This window comes from Penicillium robsamsonii (genome assembly GCF_028829455.1).
Source record: "Penicillium robsamsonii strain IBT 29466 chromosome Unknown utg000005l_segment0_segment0, whole genome shotgun sequence".
NCBI classification, from domain to species: Eukaryota; Fungi; Ascomycota; class Eurotiomycetes; order Eurotiales; family Aspergillaceae; genus Penicillium; species Penicillium robsamsonii.
The window spans coordinates 2,623,275-2,649,486 of record NW_026643223.1 but is presented as its reverse complement, the minus strand read 5'-3'; the positions used below and the strand labels follow the sequence as shown (position 1 = coordinate 2,649,486).

Below are 26,212 nucleotides of genomic sequence, written 5' to 3'. Positions count from 1 at the left end.
AATTTTCTTTGCTGTTTAATTACCTTTGTCATATCGAAAAACAATACTTGCTACTTTCTTCTCATATCTGTAGCTATGCCGTAGTTCGTACCCAGAATCTCTATGGTAAATGTCCGTTGCACAGAAAAACAGAGAAGTAAGCATGAATGAGTCAACGGGGCGAGTTCGAAGAAAAGGTTCCAATTGAAGAATAAAACTAGGTAGTCCTACAATATGATGCACGATGATCCATCATCCTAAAAAACCGTACGCCTGTCCACAAACATAGAGGAACAAACCCCACCAAAAAGGACAATAGACAAAACCAATGTCATTCCTTGTACATTAGTTGCCCCAAAAAAATGAAACCTCAAATGTGGTTCACGTACTCTCGGATGAACCAGCCTATGGGGTCGGATCGTGCTATTCGGATTTGTCATTGGCATCCTTAGACCGAGACTCTGGGTGCAGCTCCGCTTCGGCGGTGACACTTTGATCAGGAACACTTGTTTTGGTTGTTACTTCTGTCCTTGCATCTGCGGAAGTAGATGTAGTGGACTCCGTTGGAGTGGGCTCGGGCTGTGGATTCTCTGCGGTTGGTGGTGCTTCAGTTAAGTCTGGGTTCGCGGGAGGCTGGCCATCTAGCCCTTGGCTTTGTTCCGGTGCCGGGGCATCTCCCATCTCGACATCCTTTGCTTCTTCTGCGTTTAGACCGGGCCCCGAAGGATTGAAGGCGTTTAATTGTTCGCGCTCAATGGGTACCGAGGGTTTCTCTTGTGTGTCGGGATGGGAAATGGACTCGGTTGGAATCTGCGGAGGTTGCCGAGTCTCCGCCAAGGCATCTGTCGATACTGTGGTCTGCTCCGGTTCTGAATGTTCAAGTGTCTGTATTTGGGTCGGAGATCGTGCTCCTGTTTCTGAGGATTTCGCGGGGCTGACAGGTGGCAGAGCAATCGTATTTTCCTGCTGGCTTGGGAGAGTAGGTCCCTCCTTTAGTGCAGGATCGGCTGTCGGCTCTATGGCTTCTTCTCCCCCTTGCACCGTGGTATCTGAGCTTTGAGCTTCGCCAACTGTAGCTGAAGGCTCGGTGGGTTCAGCTATATTTGCGGCAGTTCTGGCGGGAGAAGTGGGAGTCTTGTCATACTCTGAAATGACAGGCTTCTCATTTGAACCGGTGATCTCAGCCTTCTCTGGAGGAACATTGGAAGCCAAGGCGCTAGAATCCACCTCTGAGGACTTTTCAGGCTGGGATGCTCTAGACTCGATGGGCTGGGTTTGCTTCTCCTTTTCGCTTGATGAAGAAACCTCGGGGGCAGGATGCTGGTTTTCAGAAATGGCATCTGACATCTCGACATCAACTGACTGCGAGGTAGGAGTTTCGAACGAAGGCTGATCCACGAACTCTGTGCCAGACAGAGGCTGGGGGGTATCAGGAGTCTTCGCATCCATCATGGAATCATCACCGTCATCGCTCTCATCGCCCTCGTCGCCGTCTTCATCATCTTCATCTTGACCAGCTTGGTCAATGGACATCTGTGAAGGATCCTGCTGGCCTTCTCTCTTGATGCCGCCCTCCCCATTGCCAGGAGCAGGACCAACTCCATGTACTGTCGCGGCATCAGCTCCTTCGCCAGGCGCAAACATGACCTTCTTCTTCCGGCCCTTTCCAATGCCTTTGCCCTTTCGTTTAGGTGGAGGTGGACGCCGCTTTGGAGGTGTCATTACAGCTGCTGATCCAGCCTCTGCAACAACAACACCCTCAGCATTGACAATGCCGACCCCCTCGACGACTGTTCCAGGTGCAGGCGCCTCGGGCTTCACAGGCACTTGGCTCTGCTCAGCAATCGTCTGCAAGTCGCCAGTGATCTCTCCTTCGATACGATGGCCCTCAGGCACCCACGCCTCGTAGATAGAGATGTTGCCCGTTTCAGGATCAACTTTCTTAAATTTCGTCCTCCTCATGGGCCCAGAAGAGCTTCCATCTGTACCAGCAGTGGCGCCATAAAGGGATGAAAGACCAGGTCGCCTCTTTGCCAGAAACTCCACCTCCGCAGGCTCAAGGTGCTTGGGAAGCGTCATCCATTTGCGAGTTGTGAAGCTCCGATCGGCCATATGAGATGCCGAGGCTGACTCTTCCGTATCTACCACGCTTTTCTCCTCATCATCAGCTGGTCGATTGCCTTGTCGAATATGGATACATCCAGCCCGGGCTGCTCGAAGGAGTGCGCGACTGATGGGCGGCAAGAGCTGACTGTCTCTTGGCATGGGGAGCTCTGGTAGCGTTGGTCCTCCGCCTGGACCTTGGACGCCGAATTCCGAGTCAACAGGTTTGGGCGCTTGAGAGAAGGTGTGCGGTTGTCGGGACCAGCGACGCACTGGCAATCCCTCAAAGACGTCGTGATCGATTTGGCCGGTGCGGGTACGGTTTGGGGCACCGTCGAGGTGTCGCCCTGAGCGCGAGGCTCTGAACTGTGATGTATTTTAGCCAGCTAATTCAGACATTTTAAGATCTAGTGTATCCGAAATGACCCAACCGTGTCGGGGCCAGATAAGATAGATGACCACGGGGGCAAGTTGAGACGTACCGTGGAAGGCATGGTTGGCAGATGCCCCTGTACCGATTCAAAGACAAGTGCGCCCGATCAGGAAGCTTGTGATGACCTTGCGGGGACCTGCCGGGGAGGATTCTGTGGCGGAATGTGGTGGAGTAGGTGGTAGCGGAATAGTGCAACCCCGTCGCGCGTTGCGATGCTACAAGACTGTAAAGAGACATCACGTGACATATGCACTGGTTGAACATGCGGCGTCTTAGTAGCGCAGCCATCTATATATTGTAATCCCTCGATTGATAAAAAGTGATACAGTTCAACTTATTGCAATATATATGGTAATTCAAGAATGGAATGGAGTGTTTCTGGTTGATAAAAATTGCTACAGTTGCAGCGCTGGGTGTATAAATACAGAAAATGAGGTGTTTAATTAGTCCACCATTGGCAAATTATCGAAACAAACACAATGGAAATAGTTACAGGTTTCCATTCAGACCTCAAGAATCAATCCCAACTACTACAGGTTAGTACATACAAAACAGGTGGGCATGGAGCTTCAGATAACTTACCCAGTGTCCTTCTGGCGAACAATGCCTCCATGGTTCCCAGTTTCCTTTCCCTTCAAAGATAATAATGTAAGTTTGAATGCTGGAGACCCTAAGAAAAGATAGGACTTACTGTCTTCTGGCCTTCCACCACCAACTTATCCAACTGGTAGAACTGGCTGATGACCGTTTGTCTCTGTGATGATGTCAGTATAATTATCCCCCAGAGTTGGATTCAACTATGTATAGGGTAAGGCGAGACTCGTCGACTTGCAATACGCGAGGTTGAAAATAGACCCCTCATATCTGCCACCGATCGAGTTTCGCCCCCAAAAGCCATGTAATATCACTGACCTTAAGCAAGCGCAGGTTTTGAAGTCCCTCTTGGATCAGTTCCTGTATCCGGCGTTCCTCTGTGGTGTTTTGGTGCTCGCGGAATGAATCCCGTGTCTTCCGGCGAGCGTATTCGCGGAAGTTGTAGTTGGAAAACTGCCCAGAATAGCGCAGAAGGGAGCGGAACTAGGTGGAATAAAGATGCCAGTTAGTTTGATCGAGGATAAACACACGAGGTTGAAGCGCATATAGAGCCAGAGGACATACCAAGGATCGTGCCTGGAAGGCAGTCTCTCGATGCAAGGAGGCGACAGACATGATAGCTGAGGATATGAATAAGAGTATGGAGAGGATTCAGATGGTAAAAGGAGCCAAAAAGCCGAAGATGCGTGATGCGAAACGTCTGCTTGGTCAACCCCAGATTATCACTGAAGGCTTGGTTGCGCGGTCGATACGGCGTTGCTGAGGCAAAAAGTCGACCTAAGAACCGCTTGGTTAGAGTTATGGTTCGTATTGCAAGGTCGAGATATATTAAAATGTGGTTCACGTACGTTGGGCGCAATGACTCGTATCAAAGACGCAATCGAAGGTGGCGGTTCAATCTTGCAATACACAAAGATCCGGGGAAATTTAATCACACGGTGATCGATGATTTTTTTATCTCTCGTAATACAGTCTCTTCCAACGGAGGAGAGACAGTGGGTTGAAGTATGCAAGAGAGAGAAGAAACGCAGACGTGGGAAATTCTTTTGCGTTCGGAGACGAATGACGGAGTTACCGGGGCCGAGCTCCTTTGCTCCACGTTTCTTCTGTATCTCGAGCTTGTACATTTGGATTTATTCAAATGCGACTTCGCAGATATTCGAATACTTGCATATTTTCTTCATTGACCTTTGGTCTTTATCTCCATGACTCAAATACCTACGCCACCAGCGTCGCGACCGGGCTCGGAGGCACCTGAAGAGAAGGTGAAGCCGGTAGCTTTGGAGGATTCGGTCCAATGCTTGGATACACTTCTTGAACAGTACTTGCACCTGCTTGATCGGCAGCAGAAACTACATTCAAGCCTGGCAGAACAGCTGTCTTCGGTATGACTTGGTTGATCATGGTGCATGAAAGATGCTGAGACAAAGTAGGGGTTTTTTGCTCTCGCCCACGCCAATTTCTCCAGCCCTGGCCGTCGCTATGGTCCCGATTATTATGATGGTCGCATGAAAGCAGCGAGAAAGATGTAACTTCACCCGCCGTTGTTAATTATTGACGCTTGTTAATTGGCCGAAATTGACAGAGTAATCCAATCCGAGCGAAACACGGAGAAATCCACGAACGACCTGCAAGAGAAAGAAGATGTCACTACACTACCTGATTCTGAATACATATTCTCTGTCAAAACCACGTCCTATCATTCACCAGAGGAGACCGATGGGAACAACGAAACCAAAGCCTCTTCTCCGGTCCTGGATGGACATACTGCAGCATCCGAGGAAACTCGCCCGGCCGAGACGGCTAGCTCAGAACCCTCTGACACTGCGGAAACCGAAACCACCCCTGTCGAAAAACCAAAGCCCATCCCCAAGAAGTTCCGTTCTGCCGATCCAATTCATTGGTATGGAATATTGGTCCCTCAGTCGCTGCGCAGGGCACAAGACTCTTTCACAAGTGCGATAGACAATCAGGTGCCGGATTTGGCTAGCACAACACTCGAAATGCGAGCTCTGGAACAGCAGATAAGCCAATTACGGGCTCGGCTGGAACCTGAATCCTCTGGCGTAAGCGCAACTGTGTTGTAGTCACCCGTGACCTTGTCCAACATTGCACGGTTGGTCTGCCGTCGCAGGTCAAGCTGACGTTGACAAGTCGCACAGAGCATTCTGATCCTAAGATCCCAAGGAGACTTATGTGACCAGATGTGTTTGAAATTGAAAGTTGCAAATGCCTCGAACCATCTCAACGGACAATACGATTGCCTACTATATCCACATGATCAACGAACCGTGCATGGGGCTGGGTAAAGCCCAGACCAATTTAGTTTTGGATATATCGAGACTCGAGAGCGGAGAAACACGGCCATAATTGTACAATACTCCGGGCATGAAGCTTTTCAAGGGGGGACAAAAGATGGCTAGTACCAAGTAGGTTTAAAGATGTTTCAGTGCAAATCCTGTTATACAATATAGCCGAGTTGGATTAAAATCCCCTTAACCTTTTCCTTTTAAGTCTATACATTTCCTATACAATCTATTCTAATAATATGCATTCCGTATGACCTCCATAGAGAATATTACATATTAATTAAACCGTTTCAAATTGCTCAAGGGAGTCTTTTATGTGAGACGTTAGCGTCCGGGGCTAATTCCAACCCCACTAACATACTCGAGATCTGATTCGCCTAATCTAGCCGGGAGTCTCATGTTTAGGAGACCTTCATTCCCTTTTTTCTTCTTTTTAATGAAGATAGGACGCTGAAAAGTCATATATCCAGTGTATGTATGTACTCCATACTCCATAGATCTCTATACTCATTAGAAAGGCATTTGATGTGTGTATGAAGTCGGAGTCCGGACTACGGAGTATTCGGATATAAAGTATTCCATCTTAGATTACAGGACTAATAGTCGGTTGAAGTTTTTAGGATTAATCTACTTCCCGTTCGAGGTGTGGGCTATCCATGCCAGGAACCGTGTTAGTCCTGGCGCGTGTGTCAGGCTCTATGCCTTTTCTTCTCTCCTTTTCCCAACTTCCAAAGAGCTTGAGGCTCTCCCCTTTTGAATATGTAAGTCGACCTAGGCGTGTCAAAGATTGGGGCTAATCCGTCTAGCCTTGAACGCCAGTTTGATACTAGCGCTTCGTTCCTCTCGTTTTCTCCCCTTTTTGAACGGTATGTCTTTCTAAATGCCATTCATTACTTGGAACTGGTCCTGACTAGTATGACTATACAGTGGCATTGAATGCCCTTCCATTCTTTTGCGATCTAGATCCTGTGGATCTTGTCTTTCTAGATCGTTTTCATTGCGTTATCCACTTTCTACGACCTTGTAGACACTTGCTCAGTGGCCAGACGCCGTTTCTCTCGTTTCAACCCTTCGATATCTTTTCATTCTTTTTAACCTCGATCAAGATATCGAGAGCCATCATTCATTTCTATTCCTTGATCCTCAAGAGATAAATCCCTCTTTTGGATTGCAGTTACACCACGCCACCCTTGATACCCGGCAAGCCCTAACTTCTTGCAAACTACACAAGAGCATCCACCCCGGTATTCTATTTAGCCTTCTTTCAACCAGACTCTCCAATGAGCACAGACTTACCAAGCTCCGGGTCCTCTGGGGAGCCTGGCAGGAAAGGATCCGTCAAGCGGGCCAGACAGATGCTGGATGCCGGCGTGCGTCCAGAACGAACCTCGCCACCCCAGCAGATGAGACATCCGCCTATCCCTGGAGATATCTCCAATCAATCACAATGGCCTCTTCCTGATTCGGGTCTCCCACCGCATCCGATCAATCAACGTCCTGGATACTTCTCTCCCCAAGGTCCTCCGCGAGGTCCTCCACGTGGTCCTCCTCGTGGTCCTCCTCGTGGCCCTCCACCTCAACCTCAGAGACCACCTCATCCGAGTGAAATCCAGTCCAGTTACTCAGAAGGGTATGGCCAAGTCTCAGAAAGGAACATGGGTCCGAACCCAAGACCTCCCCGTTCCTTTTCACAACTGCAGCCGCCTCCGCTAGTGCAGTCGCGCCGGCCGGTAAATGATGCCCCTGCCAGTCCCACCAGCACAATCGACATGACTCCTCGAATATCAATTGCAACAGATGATTTGTTCCGACAGTCTGTGGCTTCTGAGACGCCATCTGTTCCCGATGTGCCTCGATTCCCGCCTACTGTTCCGCCGACCGAGTCCGGTCTTTCTCGGGATGACCCCAGAAGCCGGACTGCAGGTCTTGTGGCACCGCCTAATGTGCGACGGCCTCCCCAGGCTCGCCAATCATCGGTTTCGCCCATCCCAGAAGAATTCGCCGACTCTCGCTTTACAAAATGCTCCGTCGCATCGAGCCGAGCCATCCCCTCTAGCTGGGGATCCGGCCCTGCTGAATCTGAGATTCTGGGGGCATATCTCGACATAGACTCAGACGATGGCCAACGCTCACCAGGCTTCCAAGAGGATGATACAAGACTTGTTCGAAATGCCAGTATTGGAAAGCGAGGAAAGCCGACGATGCGTACCATCCTGAAGTCTAACCCTGTTTCCGTTGTAGACATGCCAGCACCCCAAGATTCCGCCAAGGGCACAGCAGTACGATCTTTGGGAACGGGAGCTACTGCAAGCCAGATGCCCCATCAACCAAGCCAATTACGAAAGTCGTCTACTTCTACAGCATCGAATGAATCACTGGAAGGCGCAGACCCTGAAAAACCACCCATTATCCACCAGTATGACTCGCCCTCCGATGCACGGCTCGAAAAAGAGCTTGAGGCCTTGGGAGACCTGCCTCAAGCTGCACCAACAATGAGTGACAAAAGGCCTGGCGGTCGCAAGCCTCCTGCTCTGAACATGCATGCGTTGCGGGATGCAGAGGCTCGTGGGAGTCTTTCCAGCCTAAGTGATTTGATTCGGAGGGCAACAAAGCTCGCATCGAACCTGGATCATGGAAGAACCGCCAGCCGAGCTGATCTGGCTGGTGGTGGTGAGGCAGAGTTCAGGGCTATGGGTGAGTCTTTCGGATCCTGACCACCATGTGGAATCCGGACATGGTACTAACTCGTGTGTGTGCGCTTAGGAAACCGAAAACGCAACTCCGGCTCTCTATCGGACATGCTCGCCTCCTTCCCCCCGCCGGGTTTGGCGACGCCCGAAGGCCGCGCCTCATGGCCCGTTTTCTTTGGACGCTCTAACTTGCGTAATGTTGAGCAGCTTAACTCCAATGATGACGACCCGAATGCTCCCCGACGCAGGAAGATGTGCTGTGGAATTCCTCGAAAGTTTTTCATACTCATCTGCATCGCCATCTTCATCGTCGTCGTTCTCGCCGTTCTTCTCCCCGTGTTCCTTGTCGCCGTGCCCCGCGAGAAAGCGAACTCGCCCTGTGCTGAAAAGAACCCTTGTGAGAATGGAGGTGTGAGTGTCTCAGGCGGCACCCAATGTTCATGTGTTTGTTCGAACGGTTATACCGGCTCACAATGCAATATTGCGGACGATGGTAGCTGCACCACCTCCCTGATCAATAACGGATCGAACGCGACCATGGGCAGTGCACTCCCTGCTCTGTTCGAGGAATCCAAGAAGAAATTCGACATTACCCTCGACCCAGTCACCATCATGGCTCTTTTCAGCATGAACGACGTCTCCTGTAAGACCGAAAACGCGCTCGTGGCTTTCACCGATGTCACAACCGACAACACAAGCAAGACCCGCCGATCTGTGCAGTCAATCGCCGACTCGATCCCATCCGTCTCCAAAACCCACCCAACACCAGTCCTAGCTGTCCGTTCCGAGGCCACTCTGAACGGTATTCTATACGATGACTCGGTACCAAGCAAGTCAACTACCACATCGGAACCCACTCAAACCGAGTCAGCGACTAGCGCCTCCGCTACCAAGATCAGCTTTGAATCCAAGTCCGAGGCAAAGGCGCCCACCGCTACCGGCGTTCCTAAGAACGTTGTCGAGTTCTCTCGAATTGCGGTGCTGTATATTCTGCAGAAGACCGGCTCGCTTGACTCGGCTCTGTCCTCGGAGGAGAACATCCAAGGATACCTGGTCGATTCCTATACAAACGCAACTCACCCTTCCATGAAGGTGGGGGCGTTTGATGTGGATTTTGAGAAATTGACCATCACGCTTCCCAATAGCACGGTGAAGGCTCAGTGAAAAGACGTTGGAAAGGGAGTATATAGAGTGTTTATACCTGGAGTTATTTAATTACATAACATTCTATTCTACATTAACTAGTTAACTAGTTAGGCCAGGCCTTGGCATTGGAGTATGTAATCCGGATTTAGGCTTTTCAGATCCGGCCGATCCTTTCTTAATTGGGTAAAACAATGTCGTGATTCCGCGCGGAGGTGACGTGATACATCACGTGACATCAGCCTCTGCAATTGTGGCGTCAAGCTAAGACGGTTTTAGATTTCCTGTATAGCGTTCTACTATATAGCATTCATGATCAAAGTATTCCACGTACTATAACGTACTACAACGTACTATATGATCTTTCTTTAGAATCAACCATGTCTCTATGATGATCTTAATCAAAAGGATCGTCTATTTGCCCCTGAAAATTTGAAACTCTGGAAATCCCTACAATGTCCAATATAGATCATGATTCCGCCAGGGGACATCAGACGTAAATATGCTCTTATTAAATTACTAATAGAGAATTCAAACTGGAATTTTCCATCTTAGAATAATAGCCCTAAAGCTCCATAATAACAACGTAATATGGTCGAAAAGCTGGCCTGTACCCCGTTGAAATCGAAAAGCCAAGACTTCCACTGTCTCCACTTGTTGACGACTTCTGTTGGATGTGGATGGTGCAATTCCACACCCCTCCAAATGGAAATTTCTTGATAAGCAACCTTTCTCCCTCTTCTTTCTTCTCTCTCTATTTCATTTTATTTTCGTTAACCTCTTATATTCATTATGGCCAACGCCCCCCACGGTGGTGTCCTCAAGGACCTTCTCGCCCGCGATGCTCCCCGCCAAGTCGAGCTCGCCGCTGAGGCCGAGACTCTCCCCGCTGTAGTGCTCACCGAGCGCCAGCTGTGTGATCTCGAGTTGATTATGAACGGAGGTTTCTCTCCTCTAGAGGGTAAGTGCAATTGTTACTTTTTGGACATTCAAATGTTCCTCTTTTTGGGGACATGCGCATAGAGGGGCAATAACTAATCTCTCATGCAGGTTTCATGAACCAGGCAGACTACGACCGGTATGTGTGACACGCATGATCCCATTGGAATGAGAAATCCCTCATTCAGGGTGAACACCTATAGCAGCGGCAGCTGACAATGTGCATAGTGTCTGTGAGGATAACCGCCTTGCTGATGGCAATGTGTTTTCCATGCCCATTACTCTCGATGCCAGCCAACAGGTGATCGACGAGAAGAAGCTCCAAGCTGGTTCTCGCATCACTCTGCGTGATTTCCGTGATGACCGTAACTTGGCTATTCTTACCATTGACGACATTTACCGCCCTGACAAGTGAGTTTTTTCCCCCTCTTTTCCCTCAATTTGAACGTTTGGAACGGGTCGCACTGTCGATCCTTATTTGGTATTCCTGGACAACTTGTTTTATCATTATTTCGGGTGTTTGATGTCAACCTCGAATCCTTACCCAATGAGTCGATGTGGTTCTATAGTGGGGCTCGCTGACGTGTTGTCTCCCCTAATTTAGGACTAGAGAGGCTAAGCTCGTCTTTGGCGGTGACCCAGAGCACCCGGCTATCGTGTACTTGAACAACTCCGTCGAGGAGTTCTACATTGGTGGCAAGATCGAGGCCGTTAACAAGCTGAACCACTACGACTATGTCGCCCTCCGCTGTATGTTCAATTGCCCATCTGCTCTTGAACTTGGCTAATAAATCTTCGCAGACACCCCCGCAGAGTTGCGCGTCCACTTCGACAAACTGGGCTGGTCCCGTGTCGTCGCTTTCCAGACCCGTAACCCCATGCACCGTGCTCACCGTGAGCTGACTGTCCGCGCGGCTCGTTCCCGTCAGGCCAATGTCCTGATCCACCCCGTTGTCGGTCTCACCAAGCCCGGTGACATTGACCACTTCACCCGTGTCCGCGCCTATGAGGCTCTCCTTCCCCGCTACCCCAACGGCATGGCCGTCCTGGGTCTTCTCGGTCTGGCCATGCGTATGGGTGGTCCCCGTGAGGCCATCTGGCACGCCATCATCCGCAAGAATCATGGTGCGACCCACTTCATTGTCGGTCGTGACCACGCCGGTCCTGGCTCCAACTCCAAGGGCGAGGATTTCTACGGCCCCTACGATGCCCAGCACGCTGTCGAGAAGTACAAGACCGAGCTCGGCATCGAGGTCGTCGAGTTCCAGATGGTTACCTACCTCCCCGACACCGATGAGTACCGCCCCGTTGACCAGGTCCCCGCTGGCGTCAAGACCCTCAACATCTCCGGTACCGAGCTCCGCCGTCGTCTGCGCTCCGGCGCCCACATCCCCGAGTGGTTCTCTTACCCCGAGGTTGTCAAGATTCTGCGCGAGTCCAACCCCCCTCGCGCTACCCAGGGTTTCACCATCTTCCTGACTGGTTACATGAACTCCGGCAAGGACGCCATCGCGCGTGCTTTGCAGGTTACTCTGAACCAGCAGGGTGGTCGTTCCGTCTCCTTGTTGCTGGGTGACACCGTCCGCCACGAGCTCTCGTCCGAGCTGGGCTTCACCCGCGAGGACCGCCACACCAACATCCAGCGCATTGCCTTCGTGGCCACCGAGCTTACCCGCGCTGGTGCCGCTGTCATCGCTGCCCCCATTGCTCCCTACGAGGAGTCCCGCAAGTTCGCTCGCGATGCCGTCTCCCAGGCTGGTTCCTTCTTCTTGGTTCACGTCGCCACTCCCCTCGAGCACTGCGAATCGTCCGACAAGCGCGGCATCTACGCTGCTGCTCGTCGTGGCGAGATCAAGGGCTTCACTGGTGTCGATGACCCCTATGAGACTCCCGAGAAGGCTGATCTTGTTGTGGACTTCTCCAAGCAGAGTGTGCGCAGCATTGTGCATGAGATCATTCTCGTTTTGGAGAGCCAGGGTTTCCTGGAGCGTCAGTAATTTCCTATAAGGTTGCGTGAGGTTTGTTTCGATTATATATGTTTTGCCGTACATGAAAAAAAGAATGTACTGGCTTTTATTCGTGGGCTTGTTTTTTCTATGGATTCCCCTGGCTTAGATAGTTTTAAGTTGCCAATAGATTTGGTTTGATGATCAAGAACTGCACTTTCTACATTATAATCAATGAATAGGCCATGGCGTAGACCAAAACCTCGCTTGTGGATGATTTTAAATGGGGTTTGAACAGGTGATCAGTTCAAATATATAGAACCAAGTCTTACATTTTTTACATTTCTTAGAGATGGACAAATTCCTAGTAACTGCATCCAGTTATAAAGTACTCTACTTAAATCTACAGAGACTAGGAATTCTAGGGAAACCCATGTTGAATTTAAGAGGCATCTACCCTAGCTATATCACCATTCAGCCCAGAGCAATCTCTCACTTTCATAACCATGACGCATAAATCAAAGGAATCATGAAGCCACAGTAAAAATAAAATGCAAACGGAAATAGAAAAACTAAAAGAGGGCAAGTAAAAACGCCATTTTAGGGAGATCGGGGGATGTCGTACAAGGGGGAAATTTGCCAAACACGAATTTTTAGCCAAAGTAGAAAGAATAAAAAAGATTACCCAGAAAAAATTATCAAATAGAATAGAAAGAATAGACCAAGGGGTCACAGAAGCGTCAAGGTCAATAGAAAAGAGAATATAAGCCGAAGGGATTCAAAAAGGCACTTCCCAGCTGTTGACAGCGAGATTGCCACAAAGACGGCCGTGTTCGGTCCTTTCGATTGAAAGAAGTCCAGAAAAGCTCACAAAGAAGAAGTAACGACCGTTAATTATTTCTTTGCTCCCTTGACAGACTTCATAACGCGCCGAGCCGCACTTTTGACTCCCTTGCCAAAGCCCCCTTTAGTGCTTTTAGCCTTAGGAGTGGGCTTCTTGGCCTTGACAGGACCCTTGGACGGGGCCTTTCTCGCAGGCTTGCGAGGAGAAGGCCCGGAGCCTTTGGAAGCAGCAGCGAGAATTTGCTTCTTGGTCTCAGCAGAAGGCCGCTTGAGCTGGGATGTTGTCTTCTTGGGAGAAGCCAGAGTTTCCTTGGCTGCCTTGTTAGATCGGGGAGCACGCACAGTCGCCTTGATTCGGCCTGTGGCTTTGACGGTTGGTAGCTTGACGTTGGTCTTGGACTTGACGGCAGTTGTGGTTTTGCCCTTTGCCGTTGTCTTGGTTGTCTTCTTCCCACGAACGGTAGCCATGGCCTTTTTCACGCTAGCCTTGATGGTCTTGGACTTGATCATCTTGCGCTTTTTGCCTTGACGAGAGTCATCACTTTCGTCGCTGTCGGATTCTTCTGAGACCTTTCGCTTCTTACCGATGACCTTTTTTGAAGTTGCCTTCTTTGGACTTCCTTCGGATTTTCGTTTCTCGAGTTCTTTGGCACGTTGCTGCTTCTCCTTCAGCCGTGGACCAAGGAAGCCTCGACAGTTTGCTGATCCACAGCGACATTGTTGAACATTCTTGTTAGAGTAAGGACTGATATAGTATTAGCACATGGTCAAGTGGCTTGATATGCATAAATCTCACTCAAAATTGTAGTCATAGCTCAATTCCTCCCCTGTGGAGACTCCCCGATCTCCAGCGAAGAGTGCCATGCGTGGCTTGCCAGCAACCGTCCATTTCTCCATACGGCAGTTTGGCTCACAGGCATGGTTAACAAAGCGAGCAATAGACCCGCGAGTAGCATCAATGATCATATTTTGATCAAAGTACATGAGATAATAACACTGGTTGATTAAGTCAATAAATAGTAAAGCAGGAGTGACAAAGGGCACATACATCATTGTTTTTGTATACTGTTCTCATCCTCTTCTCGCACTCAAGCTGGGTGAGGATCTCGCCGGTGTACTCTACAATGATCTGGTTGGGCTCGAAGGAGCGATTGCTGCGGACGCCATATCCACGATCTGCTGTCTTGATGACTTCGACTCCAATGTTATACTTGCCTCCGGCCTTGGTCCGGTGCTTGAGGCCCTCGAAATTTCGGTTACCGCACTCGGGACCCAGCCTGCAGTTACCGTTGTCACACTCGTAGAACATATAGCGGTTCTGGCAGTTATCATCACAGCCAGTGTCTTCAGTACACATACAAGTAGACAGCTCGAGATTCTTGTTCGCTTTCCAAAAACTTCCGGCATCGCCAACAAAAACATCTGGACTGTCTGTTAGCCCTCACTTCATGATGTGTGATATTCGATATGCCACTCACTCTTGTTGGTCTTACGCCACTCGTTGGGCTTAGGCTGGCCAGGTGGTAGTGGGGAGAAGATATCAAACGGAAGCTGGTAATCCCGTCCAGTCTTCAAAAGGCGAGCACCCTTGAACATCGGCATGGGAAGGATGGTGCGGTGCATGGGACCGGTTCCAGTTTTCTTCGAATTCTTACTCCGACGCTGTTTAGGAGGCGATTCCGAGGGTTCCTGTCCTGTGTAAAGGCCATGTGATAACCATATCTTGCGCCTAGGTCGCGGCGAAGCAGGTACATCCGATTCTTCTGGCTCCGGAGTATCCTGATCTCGAAGTTTGGATAAGTTGCTTTCAGATACTCGACGCTTTTTTGATGCCGGCTCGTTGGCTGTCGAAAGAGCCGCCTCGTCATTCGAAGAGGCAATATTGCGAGGGCGAAGACTAGCACGCCGACCAAGATCCTTGTCTCCTAGGCCTCTTGTGCGCTTTCCCAATATACTGCTGGCCCGGTCGACTAAATCCGAAGCCTTATCCATCAGACTGAAACGACCTGACCGTCGTACAGATTTACGAGGAGAGGTTCGGGATGGGACCAGCTCAGCCGTGGCTGTCCCCTTGTCTTCGGCCAGTGCCTTCCGCACACGCTTTCGCAGCGTCCGTTGCTGAAGATTCATATTCATGTCCTCTGGTTGCAAGTCCTGGGAAGAATTTGAGACCGGTGTATCGGGGGCCACAGTGTCGTCGGCTACAGTATCATCGTCAACTGGAGTACCGCTCCACAAGGAAGATTCCATCACAGCAATACTGTGGCGTAGCGATGAGTGCGATCGTTTTGCTTTGGCAAGGCTGTCGACATACGCCTCGCTAGACGAGGCAGCGGGTTTCTCGTTCTCAGGTGTGTCTAGTGGCTCATCTGGCCGCAACGATGCGCGTGCAACCCGTGTTGATCTTCGCCGTCCTGCGGGTTTTTCGTCGGCCAGCGCGTTCTCGTTGTTGCTGGAGGTCTCTGAGCGGCTGTTCTCAGGCGTCAAGAGTTGTTCTGGCACGTCGAGGCTCATATTGTCATCGGAAGGCTCGTGAGCCTGGGCGTCGGGAGCCGCGGACGCGATTGATCGGGACATTCGTGGTGCCATTTTCGAGAGAATAAGATAATAAGAAGGACAATTCCACGTGGAACCGCCCTTTCTCTATCGATGTAGAGCAACTGGCGCGTGTGGTCGGGCTGGGATGGGGAAATATCAGGGGAAGGTGCCGGATCGAAGAGGATCAGCTTCCCGCGCGCTTCTTATCAATTTAGGGCGAGGGTCTGACGCGTGCAACAACACTTTCGAACACTCCAATCATAGAATTTCCCGACCTACAAGAGTACTAATGCAATAAAAAGAATAAAAAAGCAAGGGAGAAGGGGAAAGTAGGCATCCGCTGGGGCTTACAATGTTAGATCTCGTGCCCTGGCGGAATGCCAAAATCCCTCACTCTCGCCCCCACATGAGCATGAGAGATTATACGTCTAGGATGTGGATATTTGGATTATTCTAGCTATGACATACACGGTATGATATCAAATGTCCGAGCAAAGGTGAATATATACTCCCCAATAGGATATGAAAAGAAAAGGCTGGTTCTGGATAGGGTTGCCCGTTCCCAGGTATGTAGTCACAACAAGTGACAAGGATATAACAGTATAGGAAATAGATCATGACAGATCAGTAGCAAGACAGAAATTTGCGTGCGCTAGGTGTTGTAAATCAAACAGAGAGAGATGACGACAAGAAGGGTATGTGTAATGTAAATGATTAGAAAATGATAGAGGTGTCCACGGGTGTGAAGGATCCCAGTAAGAACAGGAATAGGTGGGAAGAGAAAGGAAAAAAACAGGAAATCATAAATATCATCTTCACAGGTCGTAGCCGCCGAAACAAGGCCGACAGACAAAAAATATGACTTTTTGATTTTAATCCTGTTGAGGTCCAACCTGCTGCATCTCAATGCCCTGGGACTCGACATCTGGAACGCGATACTTGCGCTTTTGTGAGTGCAAGCGTTGATCGCCATCTTCATATCGCTGCTTGAATTGCATGTAGGTAGGGGGTCGAGGACGCCCAAGAACAGCAATCCAGTTCTTAAGGATATTTCCTTGCGTGAACGGTCGATGCCGGTCAGTTTTGGCAAATTTGTGCGAGTTGAGATATTCTCTGGTGGTTTCGCCACGGCCAACTAGGAAGAGATGATATGCCCAAAGCGATGTAGGGTATGGCAATGCAACCAGGCCGTATATCACCATGGCCCAAGGCACTCTCCATTTGGAAATTGCAGCCCCGAATGATATGCTTTCCTGAGACATATAGACCAAAATATGTGCCAGACTAGCACCGATCAAAAAGAGAGACAAGAGAGTGCAAGAGCTGACGAAAGTAAAGAAATAGCGATAGTTTCGGCGACCAACACAATTGTTGAGCCACACGCAGTGATGGTCGAGGGTTTCGATGCAGTTGTTGCAGACACGGCAGTGATAGCAGCGAGGAGGCCGCCAAATATTACATGTCTTGCAGTATTTCACAGGCACGTCCATGGCAGCTACATCCGATGTGGCAAGCTTGACCATAACCCAGTCATTTGTGGGTGGACCAAGCGCCAGAGGGTCGTCTGAAGACTCTGGTTGAGGCATAGGATGTACATTCCGAGGCATGACCTAGGAGTATCCCGTTAGTGACCACGAAACTCAATCAAGACCGAGTCACTTACTCCAGGATCGACAACGGACGCGTGCACGAACGACGAGAAACACACGTAGAAAATGTAAGCAAACACTATGGGAATGGCAGGAGAGATATTATGCCACAGCCAGGGGGCCCTAATTTCAGAAGTTAGCCATTGGCCCGATGATCATACCGACTGGGTTCACATACGAGAAGGCAAAGAACAACGCCGAGGGTACAACGAGTAAAAGACCTGTTGCAATATTGACAGGTTTGTCTCTCGAGTTTTGGAACCGCCCTCCGCCGCAGAAGAGTGTATTGCCGAGAAAGTACTCGTAATTCTTGCCCAAATTCGTTTTTGGTAGAGGGGGCTTTTTCACGTCGAGGGGACCCGGAGAGGAACCAGCGGAGGAGAGATGTTCGTGGCCTTGATGGGTCCGAGAATCGTGGCCGTGGCCGTGTCCTGCGCCCCTATTTTGCAAGGATAGGAATGACAGGGGCGATTTTGGCGGTGCATCTTGCACGGCATGCCCTGTGTAATTGGCGCCCAGGTTGAGACGCGGGGGCTTCTCCTTTTGATCTCGGTCCCGCAGAAGTTGAACGCTTTCACCCAAACTCCGGATTGTTGTGTTACCGGTGGGGCTAGCGTTGGAGGTGTTGCGGTCTGGAAGGATAGGATCTGTGAACTCTGTCCCTCGAGAAGGAGGAGCTTCCATATCAGTCGCAGGCACAGATCCTTGCGGGGCTGTGCTATTAGAGATCAAGCTCGTCCGGTTCTGGTTTCCATACTCTGTCCAGTCGTCGGTGGATGAAACCGTCCCTTTAGTCACAGGGCGTGTTCCTCGGTGTGCCTGCAATCGTTGCGAGCTCATGGGCCGAAAAAACGCTTGTGCCGTCAGGGACGGGATATGTGTTCTGCTGAGTCGGCTCCCCGAGCTACTAGGTCTGCTGGTCACCTGGCTAGGCGCATTGATCGAGTTCCGCGTTGGAGGTGGACCACGCCTAGAAACAGAGTGCCGCGACTGGGGAGGAGGGTGAGGTGATGTGTAAGATGATGCTCGCTCTCCATCATCATCTGTCACTCGGGATGAAATTCCGCCTACAGAGGGAGGGCGAGGAATCCCTAGTATATGGTGCGGTGTCGAGCCCTGGTTTGTATCGCCAGTGTCCGGACGATCTGCGGAGTTTTCCATGGCCGTGGAAGAATGTGAATATTAATAATTGGCTAGACAGAAATGCGCGCTATCATACTGCGTTTCTAGTTGGCAATGGCGAAGGGATGCAAGTGAATCGCGGTGTAACGTAGACAGCTACTATCAAGGGATACGGTGAGCAACAGCGAGCGAAGCAGAAAAAGGAGTGACGATGGAGCCGAGACAATGTCTAATGAATGAAGGTGAATAAACGGATCAATCCTGTAGTCCCATTAGTCTCAAATCCCAATGCTGAGTTCCACTGACAAACGCGCCGCAAAGCCCGGGCCAAGATGCAGAGCCCCTGATGGAGAAAACCGGAACAACATACCTCTGGCATGAACAGCGATCGAGATGCCAAACAAATCGTAAAGATCAATCACATCACAGAAATTAACTCCGGGATGATCGTATATGCGTCAACAAATCGAATAATTCGAACCACAGAATGTCAACCAACAGGAAGCTCGAAAGTTTGGACCCAGATTGCTTGAACCGGTGATGAGTCAGCGTCACCTGATATGCCGGCAACATCATTCGATGTTCATGATTCTCTCCCACTACCCCGTCTACAGTTCTCCACCCACGAATTCTCCTTCCAACGCACGCCCGAATTGCTGCAACCATGTCCTCAATTGCTGCTCTGGCTACTCGCCGGGCTCTGACCCGCCAGTCCCTCCTCCGCGCTCCGCCGCGCCGCTTCGGCTCCTCCAAGGTCGAGGAGGCCAGCCTCGACAAGGCACCCAAGCGTGATCCCGAGCTTTACGTACAGATCCCACAAAGCCATTGAACCACGCCAGAGCTTTCATTCTAATTACTGTGCTTCCAGGTCCTTCTCGGTGTCATGTCTGGTGCTTTCCTGATTGCAGGATGGTGAGAATTCCTCCCGAAATTGCCCTACAATGCCTCATGCCCAATTTCGCCCCATTTGCGCCATTGTGACGTATCAGCATTTCTTCGGGATTTTCCTCGATCTATCTAGCACTCTCAATGGCGCATATTTGCAATAGAAAGCAAGGACCACAGTCGCTAATCAGTTCGATATTCGCGAGAATATAGGTACTTCGGCCGCAAGCCCACCTCCGTGAACTCCGAGAGCAACGTTCGCATTGGTGAGAGCGCTATGCCCTGGCATGGCGAGTCCGAGGATGGCAAGGTCTACAAGTACCAGTACCACCCTCACGGTGACAAGAGCCAGCCCCTCCGTGCTGCTCCCAGCGCCATGAACACCGTCATTGTTCCCAATGTCACCCTTCCCGAGGTATGAATTCCCTGGACCTTTTTACTTTATGCCACACATGGGGTCGCTCCAGAACTTCGTTCAGAGTGCCATGTGTGATTTCCTTGGCTGTTTTGGAGGGGAATGCTGACATTAGCTTCTTTTTAACAGGACCTCCACGAGAGATTCAACAAGTACGGTAAGGAGGAGTGGGACTACTAGATGGCTATTGATTGGCCATAAGAAGTGCCATAAGAAGTTGAATGAAGCGAACCGCCGTTTCTTGCGGCCGGCTGCTGTACACTAAGACCGGGGAGAGGAGAGGGCTGCGTGAACTTGCCATTTGGATAGCAAGAGATTTGTGCATAGTATCCGTATTCAGATAAAGAGTCAATTGGGAATAGGTCTCTTTCTTGCGTTACATCCGTATCCTGCCGGCTTGGTTACAAGGTTGAATTCACACTTTATCTGAAACCATACTTAACAAACCAGTTGCACAAGGGTTCAAAGTGGCCAACTATATTTGGTGTTATGATAGTATATAGCCCAAAATCTGCGGATATCAGTGTCGATTATGGCAGCACTAAAGAAAAAGCTAATAAAGAAATGGACAAGTACTCATATGGAGTCTCATTATACATGGCAGAATCCGCTCTCTTACACTTTTGTCTTCCACACGACCACTATTTAGTGGCCTCATTACCCTCGCTAGCAGGCTTAGCCTCCATGGAGCTTGACTGCTCAATAGAGCGCTCGTTGTCACCAACCACAGACGCGGGGCTCTCAGGGGCCACGGAGTCCTCGGGCGCGCTGCCAGTCTCAGGATTCTGGCCCTGCACATCCGGGTGCGGGGGCGCGAGCTGGCCATCGACGATGGGAACATTGTGGGCATTTTCCATAGGTGGACCAGGCTCATAGCGAGTTTCAAACTTCACTTTACCTTCTGCTCGGAGCGAGGCTACCAGCTCCTCGTCAAGAACTTTGCCGTTCTGATCGCGGTACTCAACACGCGCCATGGAGCCCTTGATCTTGGGCTCGGTGACCTCCGCTGGCTCTGAGGCTTGGACAGCTTCATCTGCAGGTGCAGGTGCAGGCTCTTGGACCTGGACTGGTGGTGGTGGGGGTGGTGCTTGAGCCGCAGTTGTAGGGGCAGCCACGGGCGGCACATCTGGCACGTATTGAGTGATGTACTGGCTCAACTAATGGCGTTTCAAGGTTCATGTTAGTCGTGGTCTCGTCGATCCGTTCAATAACCTCGTCGGGGAGGTTTCCATTCCGGAATACTTACGTCGTTGTGGAAGGTGCTGCAGTCGAAATCCCAGGATCCGAGCAGCTTCACTTGGTTGCAGGCATCCCTAGTCCAGGGGTTGCCATACACGAGTGGGGCGTAGAGGGTGAATACAACAACGCTAAGACCCAGGAAGATTGTCATCAAGGCCTTGCCGATCAGTGGCTTCGACGCAAGGCCGAGGCTCTTGATGCGGTTTGTGAGGAAATCAAGTTCTTGGCAGAGAACCATAATGGCGAAATAAAGAGCGGGAAGATAGTGGTGCAAGAACAACTGGCGCGCCATGAGGTAGAATGGGAAATAGTGGAAGAACCAGCCCAAAACGCTGGTGCCAACCTCGTAGTCAAAGCGCTTGAACGAAGCGTGCTTGTAGTCACCACAGCTTCGCTGCCAGCGAACAATGGATAGAGCCTTGAAAACGAAATAGATTCCAATGGCCAGAGTGCTCGACCACCAAATCAGCGGATTTCCGAGGAGGTAGATTTGGCGGTTATCTTTGCCCCAGAAGTTGATGCCACGAAGGAGGGTAGGCCAGGAGGGCGGACGAGAATCCCAGGCGTGGGACTCAACCAAGCCTGCGTTGGTGGTCCACATAACCTTTTGCAATTCCCAGAACTTGCCCAAGAAGCCGGGATTCCGGTAGTTGACTCGCTCGGCGTTTGGACCCATAGCAGGGTGCTGGTTGGACTCGATATACCAAACGCTATTAGGAAGAGTACCGCCTTTTGCACATGTCACTTCCTGCTGCTCATATCCCCAGTCTGGAAGCTTGACCTTATGGGAAAACAGGACACAGCCAGTCATGACGTGTACCAGCTTGAACTTGGACTGAATAGTCCGCAGGCGCTGCTTAGATTCCGGTGTCTCGGACATGGACTTAACAATCTCAACCCTCCATAAGTCGTTGGCATCACCGGGGAAGCCTTCGTATCCGTAGGCAGAGACCTCATACTGCCAGTCGGCCTCGGTCACCGGAGGGCGCTCATCGTGCGAGTGAATTCTTCGGTGAGTGATCGCGTGGTAAAGCCTGATAGTCGAACCATCCTCAATGAAACCAGGAGCAGTCAAGTTGTCCCAGGCGAACGGGCCCTCAACCTCCCCATATGGTCCTAGAGGCTGGCTCGAGTTCTCCAAGAGGAACAGGTTGTTTTCGTCCTTGTGGGGGTAGAGCGTGATTTGCTGCTGCTTGCTGCCCGTTGGGTACATGTGAGGGTGGGAGTGCAGATAGCCGCCCTGCGTGTTCAGATGGCGGAGGCTGACTCGGGATCCGAAGGAGACATCTGCGGGAACATCTTGCATAGACTTTGAGTTCAAAGTTGCCTGGAATTCCGATGACATGAAGCCATCACCTTCTCCGGGGTTAACCAAGCATGTAAAGTGAATGGCAAACATGGCGAGGTAGAAGCCCATAGGAATGACAATGAGGCAGAAGACCCGGGCGAAGAAATGCTTCAGCCACAGACGCTACAACAAACCTCTTGTCAGCATCAAATACGGCTTGATCTGAATCTGGAAGGACATACCGGTGTGACATTTTTAGCATCGCCCAACAGTACCCACAACTGGAGAGCCGTGAGAGATCCAACCCAGGCCATAGTGAAGAGCCCAACCCACTTCACGCTCAGGGTTGCGCCAAGAGAAAGACCGGTACACACCAGCCAGAACCACCAGGGGCCTCGGAAGGCATAGGCCGGTCCCAGCTCTTGTTGGTTTGTGAAGCAGCTGAAGGCCAAAGCTGTCAGAGCGGTAAAGAAAATCAATGGGGAGTCGAGCAGAATCAGGCGGGACTGAGTGACCAAAGCGTTGTCAAAGATGACAAGACCAGCACCTAGGAGTGAAGTCGAAGTTCGACACCCGGTAACTTTGAGAGTGAGGAACATCAAGGGTACAGTCAAAACACCTAGGATAGCTGGAAGCATGCGCATTGCCACATAAGGCACACCGGGCTCCAGATAGTCCTTGCCAATATCCTTGAAGTCGAAGTTTCCGTCGAAACCAGCCAGCCAGCCAGCCAGCGTAAGCAGCAGTTTAGCTAGCGGGGGGTGCACATCCATGAAGAACTTCCCCTTGATATATTTGGAAGCAAATCCACCGAAGCTATTCAAGCGCAATCATTAGTCTCTGTTTGTTTTTGTTTCGATTTACAACACAAGTTTGGTCGGGAACGTACTGGACTTCATCGAAGACCACGCTGGTGGGCTGATAGATTCTGAATAGGCGAACAGCCGCGGCGATCAGAGTCACCAGCACAATGAGCTTATAGTCCGAGCTGGGGAGTTTGAAGATATCATTGTTCTTCACTCCATCCGAGGCGTACGTTTGAGGAACTGCCAAAGGCTTGCGGCTCTTGGGTTTGGGTGACCGACTGGGCGAGCGCCTACCACGGCTCTGCGGCCGTACGGCCAGTGTGTCTCTCGCTTTCTGACCCATATTGTTTCGATACGGGTGTGAACGTCAGCGGTTCAGGAGAACGGCGCGGGAGTGGGAATGCCGAGGTAAAATGGTAGGAGAGTTGCGTGTAGTTTAGTTGTAGTTTAAATCGTTAATGAGAGGCTTCTCAAAGTTCAATGGACGGGTGGACGCTGTCGAAAGCTGCTCTCGACCTCGAGCTGTCAACCGTTCAATGGCTTCAGGCACTACACCAATTAATGATCGTGTAACAATGAGGAAAAAGGCCCCATGACAGGGAAATAAGAAATTAAAGAAAAAAAAGGCTGCTGAAGAGAGAGTAAGAAAGGAAAAAGGACGTTGAAAAACAAGAATAGAAGTGAACACAGATGGACGAAAGCGTGCAGGTCCGCTTGAGGCCAGATCAACGGCGGCTGTGGACAACATGTGAGCGGCCCCTTAGTTTTGAGTTCCCCCCAAGTATTGTAACGGACATTACTAGTGGGATTTGAAGTTAAGCTGCTTTATTTTTTTGATAGATGTATATAAGAACATTATTCTATTTTATGATTGACTACATGAAAAAAAAAAGAAAATACACATTCCCTATTCTGGCCTGCATTTCAGTGGAGAAGGATAAAATGCAAAGAGACACCCAGGCATGGCCGCGCACGGGATACACCGCCACTGTAATGCGCCACTGTAATGCCACTGTGGCGGTGAGCGGGATAGTGGCTAGTGAAGCTAGTCAGCAAGTCTTTAGATCCATCGTCTGCGGTACTAACACCCTCATCTCTTCATATCCTCCCCATTCACAATGGAGCCATCAAATGGAACCACACCTCGCCCAGAGGAGTCTGAGGGGACTTTAAAGCCTCCAGAGGGCATGGTTCTTCCTCCTAAGGATATCCGAAAAGCCGTCGAGACCACCGCAAGCTACGTCGTTCGCCATAAAGGCACTTTTGAAGACCGTATCCGCCAGAAGGAAAAGAACAACTATAAATTCTCCTTCCTGACACCTGGAGATGCCTACGAGCCCTATTACAAATGGTATACTGCCGAGTACAAAGCAGGCCGAGTAGCAGGATTAGCAGGGCGAGCTGGCGAGTCTGTCGCTGCCGCGGAACCCGAAAAGCCCAAGGGGCCACCTGAACCGTCCGCGTTCCACTTTTCGGCGCGCATGCCTATTATCAATGCACAGGATTTGGACGTGGTCAAACTCACAGCGTTGTTTGTCGCAAAGCGGGGGAAGTCATTCATGACTGCGCTGTCGCAGCGCGAGGCCAGAAATTTCCAATTCGACTTCTTACGACCACAACATAGTCTCTACCAATTCTTTACTCGATTGGTCGACCAGTACACTATCTTACTTCGCGCCGAGGGAATCGACGAGGCGACTTCAGCCACAAAAAGAATCGCAGAGCTGGAACAAAATGCAAAGAATAAATTCAACGTCATGGAGCGTGCTAAGCAGCGCGCAGAATGGGTGAAATACCAACGGCAACAGAAACAAGAGAAGGAAGAGCAAAGTGAACAAGAGCGCATTGAGTATGCCCAGATCGACTGGCATGACTTTGTCGTGGTTGAAACCGTCGAGTTCACCGAACACGACGACCACGCAAACTTGCCACCGCCAACCTCCGCCAATGACCTGCAGTCCGCCTCCCTCGAGCAAAGAGCAGCACTCTCCCTCAGCACACGACGTATAGAGGAAGCGATGCCCACCGGCCTCGATGAACCTGTTTACTACAACGCCTACCCAGTTCAACCCGCACCCATGCACGCACCCCAACCCTCGGTCTCGCCCTACCCAGCAGCCCCCTACCCCCCAACAGGTCAGTATTCCAACGCAGAAGAGGATCAGCGCATCCGTGAGCGGACCCAAGCGCGCGACCAAGCCGCCGCCGCCCAGGCAGCAGCCATCCCAGGCCAACAGCCAATGCGTATTCGCTCAGACTACGTGCCCCGTGCCCAGGCTCGCCGTCAACAAGCCCAGATGGCGATCTGCCCTTACTGCAACCAGAAAGTGCCTTTCCCGGAGCTGGATGAGCACATCCGTATCGAGCTACTTGACCCGCGCTGGAAAGAGCAGCGTGCGAAGGCCGAAGCCCGCAGTGCCACTACCAACCTGTCCACCGTCGACGTGGTCAACAATCTCAAGCGTCTTGCAAGTCAGCGCAGCGATGTCTTCGACCCTGCCCCCGTCGACCCGGAGGAGGAAGCTCGCCGCAAGCGAATGGCTATGGGTCTCGATGGCTCGGCTGGCCCACAAAACCCCAACGCGGGCCCAGCTGGCGCGCAGAACCCCCAGAGTATGAACATCGAAGACCAGCTCAGACATATTCACCAGCTTGCCAAGAAATAATATCCCCCCCCCCCCCCGGCTACATAAAGTTCAGATGGGATGTTCTCGTTTCAAGGAGGTTTTGTGGGGGTTTTCTATTTCGAAAATACTATCTTTTCTGCCATTTGTGGAGTTCGGGAGGAATGAAATCTGGATGAGCTTCTTTTTCTGTTTGTGTACAATAGCCCTGTCTTACTTTAACCTCACGAAACATCTTGTCTGATCTACGCTTCTTTTCGTGCAATTATTAACTTGAATCTGTCTAGATTCCGTACACAGTAGTATTCTTTGAACATTATTGACTGAGATGTGTTGCTCGCATCTTCTACGGTATGTTATTCCAAGCGCATATATCATCTATGTATGCAAATTGATTCAAATTCATCTATCATTTATCACGATACTTCCACCACCAATAGGGCCCGAGACCAGCCTCGCCGCGAGCCAAAAGTGGGAACAAACAAAAAAAAGGTAAGAAAAAGGAACAGAAACGGTGAAGATCCATAATGCCACCACCTGGTCCAAATGTCCGCGGGAGAAAAAAAAAAGACAAGGGGAAACAAAACGCATTAATATGTATGCATGGTCAGAAGCGAAAATGTTGGTAATAATACAAGAGGCCATGTGGCTGAATGTGAAGAGAGGG

At 50.6% G+C, this 26,212-nt stretch overlaps 10 protein-coding genes across 10 annotated transcripts; 5 read left to right on the top strand and 5 right to left on the bottom strand.

The window, feature by feature from the left end:
- Positions 1–402: 402 nt before the first annotated feature.
- Positions 403–2,576, bottom strand: N7447_009050 (uncharacterized protein; the record flags this gene model as incomplete). Its single annotated transcript, XM_057233312.1, has 2 exons — positions 403–2,448; positions 2,565–2,576. 2 exons carry the CDS (start codon positions 2,574–2,576, stop codon positions 403–405), a joined length of 2,058 nt encoding a protein of 685 aa, XP_057082854.1.
- Positions 2,577–3,032: 456 nt separating this feature from the next.
- Positions 3,033–3,724, bottom strand: N7447_009049 (LYR motif-containing protein; the record flags this gene model as incomplete). Its single annotated transcript, XM_057233311.1, has 5 exons — positions 3,033–3,042; positions 3,098–3,147; positions 3,207–3,269; positions 3,428–3,592; positions 3,674–3,724. 5 exons carry the CDS (start codon positions 3,722–3,724, stop codon positions 3,033–3,035), a joined length of 339 nt encoding a protein of 112 aa, XP_057082853.1.
- A 590-nt stretch (positions 3,725–4,314) lies between these two features.
- On the top strand, positions 4,315–5,196 carry N7447_009048 (uncharacterized protein; the record flags this gene model as incomplete). Its single annotated transcript, XM_057233310.1, has 3 exons — positions 4,315–4,494; positions 4,543–4,637; positions 4,695–5,196. 3 exons carry the CDS (start codon positions 4,315–4,317, stop codon positions 5,194–5,196), a joined length of 777 nt encoding a protein of 258 aa, XP_057082852.1.
- A 1,502-nt stretch (positions 5,197–6,698) lies between these two features.
- N7447_009047 (uncharacterized protein) lies at positions 6,699–9,272 on the top strand (the record flags this gene model as incomplete). The annotated part of the gene is made up of 2 exons (XM_057233309.1): positions 6,699–8,112; positions 8,182–9,272. 2 exons carry the CDS (start codon positions 6,699–6,701, stop codon positions 9,270–9,272), a joined length of 2,505 nt encoding a protein of 834 aa, XP_057082851.1.
- A 771-nt stretch (positions 9,273–10,043) lies between these two features.
- Positions 10,044–12,187, top strand: sC (sulfate adenylyltransferase; the record flags this gene model as incomplete). The annotated part of the gene is made up of 5 exons (XM_057233308.1): positions 10,044–10,212; positions 10,302–10,329; positions 10,419–10,601; positions 10,795–10,940; positions 10,992–12,187. The coding sequence occupies 5 exons, from the start codon at positions 10,044–10,046 to the stop codon at positions 12,185–12,187; spliced, it is 1,722 nt and encodes a 573-aa protein (XP_057082850.1).
- Positions 12,188–13,030: 843 nt separating this feature from the next.
- On the bottom strand, positions 13,031–15,568 carry N7447_009045 (putative histone-lysine N-methyltransferase (Ash1); the record flags this gene model as incomplete). Its single annotated transcript, XM_057233307.1, has 4 exons — positions 13,031–13,724; positions 13,776–13,975; positions 14,028–14,401; positions 14,458–15,568. 4 exons carry the CDS (start codon positions 15,566–15,568, stop codon positions 13,031–13,033), a joined length of 2,379 nt encoding a protein of 792 aa, XP_057082849.1.
- An 821-nt stretch (positions 15,569–16,389) lies between these two features.
- Positions 16,390–18,327, bottom strand: erf2 (palmitoyltransferase ERF2; the record flags this gene model as incomplete). Its single annotated transcript, XM_057233306.1, has 3 exons — positions 16,390–17,127; positions 17,181–17,289; positions 17,345–18,327. The coding sequence occupies 3 exons, from the start codon at positions 18,325–18,327 to the stop codon at positions 16,390–16,392; spliced, it is 1,830 nt and encodes a 609-aa protein (XP_057082848.1).
- Positions 18,328–18,952: 625 nt separating this feature from the next.
- N7447_009043 (uncharacterized protein) lies at positions 18,953–19,768 on the top strand (the record flags this gene model as incomplete). The annotated part of the gene is made up of 4 exons (XM_057233305.1): positions 18,953–19,093; positions 19,157–19,200; positions 19,387–19,588; positions 19,718–19,768. The coding sequence occupies 4 exons, from the start codon at positions 18,953–18,955 to the stop codon at positions 19,766–19,768; spliced, it is 438 nt and encodes a 145-aa protein (XP_057082847.1).
- A 461-nt stretch (positions 19,769–20,229) lies between these two features.
- pmt1 (protein mannosyltransferase 1) lies at positions 20,230–23,264 on the bottom strand (the record flags this gene model as incomplete). Its single annotated transcript, XM_057233304.1, has 4 exons — positions 20,230–20,745; positions 20,835–22,298; positions 22,358–22,931; positions 23,005–23,264. 4 exons carry the CDS (start codon positions 23,262–23,264, stop codon positions 20,230–20,232), a joined length of 2,814 nt encoding a protein of 937 aa, XP_057082846.1.
- A 775-nt stretch (positions 23,265–24,039) lies between these two features.
- On the top strand, positions 24,040–25,587 carry N7447_009041 (SURP domain-containing protein; the record flags this gene model as incomplete). Its single annotated transcript, XM_057233303.1, has 1 exon — positions 24,040–25,587. One exon carries the CDS (start codon positions 24,040–24,042, stop codon positions 25,585–25,587), a length of 1,548 nt encoding a protein of 515 aa, XP_057082845.1.
- Positions 25,588–26,212: the final 625 nt, after the last annotated feature.